The sequence below is a fragment of the Bradysia coprophila genome, assembly GCF_014529535.1.
Source record: "Bradysia coprophila strain Holo2 chromosome IV unlocalized genomic scaffold, BU_Bcop_v1 contig_84, whole genome shotgun sequence".
NCBI lineage: Eukaryota > Metazoa > Arthropoda > Insecta > Diptera > Sciaridae > Bradysia > Bradysia coprophila.
In genome coordinates this window covers 4,175,758-4,183,296 of record NW_023503376.1, presented here as the reverse complement: position 1 = coordinate 4,183,296, position 7,539 = coordinate 4,175,758, and the positions used below count along the sequence as shown (strand labels likewise).

At 39.3% G+C, this 7,539-nt stretch overlaps 1 protein-coding gene and 1 pseudogene across 1 annotated transcript; one reads left to right on the top strand and one right to left on the bottom strand.

Moving 5' to 3' along the window:
• Positions 1 to 2,703: 2,703 nt before the first annotated feature.
• Positions 2,704 to 4,800, bottom strand: LOC119072555 (annotated as a pseudogene).
• Positions 4,801 to 5,280: 480 nt separating this feature from the next.
• On the top strand, positions 5,281 to 7,351 carry LOC119072554 (heat shock protein 70 B2-like). Its single transcript, XM_037177791.1, has one exon. It carries the CDS (start codon positions 5,355 to 5,357, stop codon positions 7,260 to 7,262), a length of 1,908 nt encoding a protein of 635 aa, XP_037033686.1. The 5' UTR covers positions 5,281 to 5,354; the 3' UTR covers positions 7,263 to 7,351.
• The last annotated feature ends 188 nt before the right edge of the window (positions 7,352 to 7,539 follow it).

Here is a 7,539-nt window from a genome sequence, read left to right as displayed (position 1 = left end):
ATAAAAACATTTAACAAAAAGACCGTTGACATTACATTATATTATTAACAATTTTAAATAAGATGATGATGAAACATGATGAAACATGATGAATTCCTTTAAAAAAGAAATTTTTACTTTCGTTCATTAATATTTAATCGTTCCTTGTATTTTGTATATAAATTTAACTTATTTATTTAAAATGAAAAACATATTGTGTACTGGACATTTTTATCTAAATTTTTAAATGAGAAAACAAAACAAACAAAACGTAAATAGCATTCATAGTCCGAATAAAAATTAAGAAAATTATTTGAAAACTTAAAACCATCTCAAGTGTTTCACTGGAATCAAACAAAATGAAAAGTTTCGTTACCCCGCTTCTCTCATATTCTCTCACCCGATAGAGAGCCAAAACGAAAACAGTTTTTCCCACCTCTCCGTCGTCAACTTTTGTTTAAAATGTGACTTTGGTGCGCCTGAACAATGAACATACAATAGTTTATGTAACTCGGATCAAAATGATCTAATTTTTTACCACGGTGGTCCGCAGAGCCCAATATTTGGGAATTAATTCTCTAAATTCCCAAAATTCCCAAAAATTCCCTAAAATTCTAAAAAATTCCCAAAAATTCCCTAAATTCCCAAAAATTCCCTAAAATTCCCAAAAATTCCAAAAAAAAACAACAACAAATATTTCAGAACATATTGAATATAATATGTTCACTAAATTGAGCTTAAGCGGCATATCGCCAAAACTGGAGGTGATGGTGATAGGGTAACAAGTGGTCTCCGATTTTAAGTAGTGGTAGATTTGTCTTCAACTCTAGAGAATCGTATCTTTCATTTTTTTCGAACATTTTTTTAAATTTTCGGTTAAAGTGTTCAAAGGTGAAAGCATGTCAGAGGGTACCGAAAACCTTTTTGCGGCTATAACTCAAAAATAATTATTTTAAGAGCAGTCTACACTCCGACCTTCTATGAAAAACATTTTCGATGATAACTTCTTATTAGAATATTTTTTGAAAAAAGTGGTTTCATCGTTTGGTGCCACAACATATAAAGTAAAAGTTTAGTTTTGTTAAAAAAACTTTTTTTTTTTTTTAAATAATTAAAAAAATCCCTGCCATGATGAACACACGTACGGAAACTCTAAAGAATCGAAATGTTTTGTTTGTTAGTGTTGGTTTTTTGGTTATCTCGGCGATCACAATTAAAACAAACTGTCAACAAATAAAACATCCCAAATTGTTAAGTCACGAAATTGTTTTTTTTTGGAGCGGCTTTTTAAACTGAAATTAAGAATTTCAAATTCCACTTTTCCAATATCAATATACATTTTCAGTGTGTTTTTGATGTGTTCATTGAAATAAAAATAATATGAGGCTCGCGGTTTATTGTCAAAATTGATGCAGTCTACGCCGAGAAAACTCAAAAGTCCAAAAAATATCACAAAAAACACAAATTTTAGGAGTTTTGAGTTTTTTCTCAGTACACTACATCAATCTGGACAATTCCAGTGGCTATCGAAACCTTATATGTTCTGGTACCAAACAATGAGGCCACTTTTTTAAAAAATAATTCGAATAAAAAGTTATCATCAAAAATGTATTTCAAGGGGGTCGGAGTGTAGATTGCTCTTAAATTATTGCAGTGTTGTACTAATGTCGGCTTTGGAGAGACCTACAAGTAGAGTATACGCCCTGGCTGGTGCGAGTACATCGACAAGAATTATATCCTTCCAAAGAAAAGAAATTTTTTGTGAATTTTTGGGAATTAATTCCCTAAAATTCCCAAAAAATTCCCAAAAAATTCCCAAAAATTCCCTAAATTCCCAAAAATTCACTAAAATTCCATAAATTTCCAAAAATTCCCTAAATTCCCAAAAATTCACTAAAATTCCCTAAATTCCCAAAAATTCTCAAAAACGATTCCCAAATATTAGGCTCTGGGTCCGTACCGACAGTTAAACATAAACCCGGCGAATAAAAATGCATTTTTGAGAAAGAACTCTCGGCTCCTACTGAGGCAAAATTGAGTCGTGTTCAAAACGGAATGCTTTCCTTAAGCGTATGGTGACACAAGCTTAATTCTAGCTTAACAGACTCAATGCAATCTTGCAATCGTGTTAGAATCTAACAGTAAAGATGATCGGTTAATCGAATCGCATGTAACACAAAGAATTCAAAAGAACGAACAATTGAGGGTTCAACGGTTGATCTTCGCCAAATTTTTTGAGAAACTCATTTCGGTCCATAATTTGCTCAATCAACTCAAAATGATCAATTTTACAGGCGTCAATAAAAGGTCAATAAAATCAAGGCTGAGTCCAAAATTGAAGTTTAACATCGCCGTCTTTGCCAATCAAGAAGTGCGTTACTATCAGTAAAGTTTACAGTCTTGGTGAAACCAACTTCCTATTCTGTTTAGTTCACACCAAAAGCTCAAATTCAATGGCCGAAAATCTTATTTTAAAGAAAATATTTTTTGATTTCTGTGGTTTTCTAGAATGTTGGTTCAAAGTGCCTGTTCAAGAAAACTATCCAAATAGGACCTACACTCTGCGTATACATACTTTTTGCCTTATTAATTTGGTTCTGACTGAATCCCAGAAATACAAAAGCGTCAAGAAAAAACGTCATCTTGTCAGTCTTCAGAATTAAACTTAAAATTTATTCAAATAAAATAGTTTTGTCGTTGTTTACACTAATCTTAACATTAATACAGTTATCTTAATCTACTTCTTCAACAGTCGGTCCCGCCGTTCGACCACCAAAACCACCAGCCTGTTGACCACAACTTGTCGATTGACTGCCACCATGTAATTTCGTCATTATCGGACTGCACACTTTGGTTAGCTCCTTCAGTCTGTCCTCGAACTCTTCCTTTTCGGCCAACGAATTGCCATCCAGCCACTTGATGTGTTCGTTGCATTTGTCACGAACCGTTGCCTTGTCCGCTTCACTCAATTTATCGCCACATTCGTCAATGGCTTGCTTAATGCCAAAGATGTAACTTTCCAAATTGTTTCTGGCTGCAATTTTATCTCGTTGTCGTTCATCCTCCTCTTTGTAGCGTTCTGCCTCGGCCAACATTCGGTCGATTTCGGATTGTGATAGTCTGCCTCTGTCGTTCTTGATTGTGATGTTATTGACTTTGCCGGTGCTCAATTCTTTGGCTGATACATTCAGGATCCCATTGGCGTCCATATTGAAGGTGACTTCAATTTTCGGTACACCTCTCGGCGCTGGTGGTATTCCAGTCAATTGGAAATTGCCCAACAGATTGTTGTCTTTGGTTAGAGCTCGTTCGCCTTCAAACACTTGAATGGACACTCCTGGTTGGTTGTCCGAGTACGTGGTAAATGTTTGCGTTTGTTTGCACGGAATTCGGGAGTTTCGCTCAACGATTTTCGTCATCACACCGCCGGCTGTTTCAATTCCGAGTGAAAGTGGTGCTACATCGACCAAAAGTACGTCTTGAATCTTAGAGTCTTGGTCACCGTTTATGATGGCAGCTTGAACAGCAGCACCATAGGCCACCGCTTCATCCGGATTGATCGATAAGTTCAATGTCTTGCCGCAGAAATAGTTTTGAAGCAATGCTTGCACCTTCGGAATTCTCGTCGAGCCACCGACCATCACAATGTCGTCGATCTGCCGTTTGTCCATTTTTGCATCTCGCAAAGCCTTTTCCACCGGTTCGATTGTCGATCGGAACAGGTCAGCGCACAGCTCTTCGAAACGGGCACGCGAGATTTTCGTGTAGAAGTCAATGCCGTCAATCAGAGCGTCAATTTCGATTGTAGCTTCCGTACTGGACGACAAAGTACGTTTAGCCCGTTCGGCTGCTGTTCTCAATCGTCGAAGGGCTCTTGCATTGGCAGTCAAATCCTTGTTGTTCTTTCGTTTGAATTCTTCGCAGAAATGGGACACAAGTCGATTGTCGAAGTCCTCACCACCCAAATGCGTGTCTCCGGCTGTTGATTTCACCTCAAACAATGATCCCTCGTCGATGGTCAGAATGGATACATCAAAAGTCCCACCTCCGAGATCGAAAATCAGAACATTTCGTTCGCCTTTCAGATTTTTATCCAAGCCATAAGCCAATGCGGCTGCAGTCGGTTCATTAATGATACGAAGTACGTTGAGTCCAGCAATCACACCGGCATCTTTAGTGGCTTGTCGCTGGGAATCATTGAAGTAAGCTGGCACTGTAATGACCGCATTCTGAACCGATTCACCAAGGTATGCCTCAGCCGTTTCCTTCATTTTTGTTAGAACCATTGAGCTGATTTCTTCCGGTGCAAATCGTTTCCGTTCACCTTTGAACTCTGCCACAATCTTGGGCGTTCCATTTTCGCTCACCACTGTGAATGGCCAATGTTTCATGTCCTCTTGGATTTTCTTGTCGTCGAATTTCCGTCCAATGAGTCGTTTTGCGTCGAAAATCGTATTTTTGGGTTCATAGCCACTTGATTCTTAGCTGCATCGCCAATCAAACGTTCCGAATCGGTGAAGGCAACGTAACTGGGTGTTGTACGATTTCCCTGGTCATTGGCAATAATTTCCACTTTACCGTGCTGGAATACACCAACACAGGAGTAGGTTGTGCCCAGATCAATTCCGATTGCTGGCATTTTCACTTGATTTTTTACTCGAATCACTTTTCAACGATAAACAAATTTCTCTTGAAATTACTTCACCAAATTAATTACTGATTTGTCCTGGTTGTCTCTTTGATCGAATTTACTTTCACTGTAATTCACTTGCCTTTTTATTCTATAAAATTCACAGAATTTAAATCTTTCAATTCAAGAAATTTTCTTTTGACTTTTCTCTTAGTTGTTCACTGTTTGCTTTCAGTTGAAACTATGATGAACCGTGCAAATGTTCACCGTTTATATGTTAAAACCACTCGCATATGGAAAATTCGTCAATGTTCTCTACATTCGTAGGGTTTTCTCGAACATTCATGCTATGTGAACTCGAATGTTGTACGGTTTACTCGAACATTCTAGTTGATTCTTCGTCTGGTTATTATCGTTTACTCGAATGTTCGAGAAAACCCTACGAATGTAGAGAACATTGACGAATTTTCCATATGCGAGTGGTTTTAACATATAAACGGTGAACATTTGCACGGTTCATCATAGTTTCAACTGAAAGCAAACAGTGAACAACTAAGAGAAAAGTCAAAAGAAAATTTCTTGAATTGAACGATTTAAATTCTGTGAATTTTATAGAATAAAAAGGCAAGTGAATTACAGTGAAAGTAAATTCGATCAGGACAAATAAGTAATTAATTTGGTGAAGTAATTTCAAGAGAAATTTGTTTATCGTTGAAAAGTGATTCGAGTAAAAAATCAAGTGAAAATGCCAGCAATCGGAATTGATCTGGGCACAACCTACTCCTGTGTTGGTGTATTCCAGCACGGTAAAGTGGAAATTATTGCCAATGACCAGGGAAATCGTACAACACCCAGTTACGTTGCCTTCACCGATTCGGAACGTTTGATTGGCGATGCAGCTAAGAATCAAGTGGCTATGAATCCCAAAAATACGATTTTCGACGCAAAACGACTCATTGGACGGAAATTCGACGACAAGAAAATCCAAGAGGACATGAAACATTGGCCATTCACAGTGGTGAGCGAAAATGGAACGCCCAAGATTGTGGCAGAGTTCAAAGGTGAACGGAAACGATTTGCACCGGAAGAAATCAGCTCAATGGTTCTAACAAAAATGAAGGAAACGGCTGAGGCATACCTTGGTGAATCGGTTCAGAATGCGGTCATTACAGTGCCAGCTTACTTCAATGATTCCCAGCGACAAGCCACTAAAGATGCCGGTGTGATTGCTGGACTCAACGTACTTCGTATCATTAATGAACCGACTGCAGCCGCATTGGCTTATGGCTTGGATAAAAATCTGAAAGGCGAACGAAATGTTCTGATTTTCGATCTCGGAGGTGGGACTTTTGATGTATCCATTCTGACCATCGACGAGGGATCATTGTTTGAGGTGAAATCAACAGCCGGAGACACGCATTTGGGTGGTGAGGACTTCGACAATCGACTTGTGTCCCATTTCTGCGAAGAATTCAAACGAAAGAACAACAAGGATTTGACTGCCAATGCAAGAGCCCTTCGACGATTGAGAACAGCAGCCGAACGGGCTAAACGTACTTTGTCGTCCAGTACGGAAGCTACAATCGAAATTGACGCTCTGATTGACGGCATTGACTTCTACACGAAAATCTCGCGTGCCCGTTTCGAAGAGCTGTGCGCTGACCTGTTCCGATCGACAATCGAACCGGTGGAAAAGGCTTTGCGAGATGCAAAAATGGACAAACGGCAGATCGACGACATTGTGATGGTCGGTGGCTCGACGAGAATTCCGAAGGTGCAAGCATTGCTTCAAAACTATTTCTGCGGCAAGACATTGAACTTATCGATCAATCCGGATGAAGCGGTGGCCTATGGTGCTGCTGTTCAAGCTGCCATCATAAACGGTGACCAAGACTCTAAGATTCAAGACGTACTTTTGGTCGATGTAGCACCACTTTCACTCGGAATTGAAACAGCCGGCGGTGTGATGACGAAAATCGTTGAGCGAAACTCCCGAATTCCGTGCAAACAAACGCAAACATTTACCACGTACTCGGACAACCAACCAGGAGTGTCCATTCAAGTGTTTGAAGGCGAACGAGCTCTAACCAAAGACAACAATCTGTTGGGCAATTTCCAATTGACTGGAATACCACCAGCGCCGAGAGGTGTACCGAAAATTGAAGTCACCTTCAATATGGACGCCAATGGGATCCTGAATGTATCAGCCAAAGAATTGAGCACCGGCAAAGTCAATAACATCACAATCAAGAACGACAGAGGCAGACTATCACAATCCGAAATCGACCGTATGTTGGCCGAGGCAGAGCGCTACAAGGAGGAGGATGAACGACAGCGAGATAAAATTGCAGCCAGAAACAATTTGGAAAGTTACATCTTTGGCATTAAGCAAGCCATTGACGAATGTGGCGATAAATTGAGTGAAGCTGACAAGGCAACGGTTCGTGACAAATGCAACGAACACATCAAGTGGCTGGATGGCAATTCGTTGGCCGAAAAGGAAGAGTTCGAGGACAGACTGAAGGAGCTAACCAAAGTGTGCAGTCCGATACTGACGAAATTACATGGTGGCAGCCAATCGACAAGTTGTGGTCAACAGGCTGGTGGTTTTGGTGGTCGAACGGCGGGACCGACTGTTGAAGAAGTAGATTAAGATAACTGTATTAATGTTAAGATTAGTGTAAACAATGACAAAACTATTTTATTTGAATAAATTTTAAGTTTAATTTTGAAGACTGAAAAGATGACGTTTTTTCTTGACACTTTATATTTCTGATAAATTTCGAGATATTCAATCCAGCAAAGGTGGGATATGTAATCGAGCAGAGAAGACACAGAACTGATTATAGTTTCGGGAAATAGGTTTCGTTCGGTAAAAGGTGCACAAGAACCAATTCTTGATCATTAAAATTTCAGAACATCGATACAAA

What these genes read in the sequence shown, in the direction of transcription:
- LOC119072554 (XM_037177791.1), top strand. Translation starts at nt 5,355, where the DNA reads ATGCCAGCAATCGGAATTGATCTGGGCACAACCTACTCCTGTGTTGGT.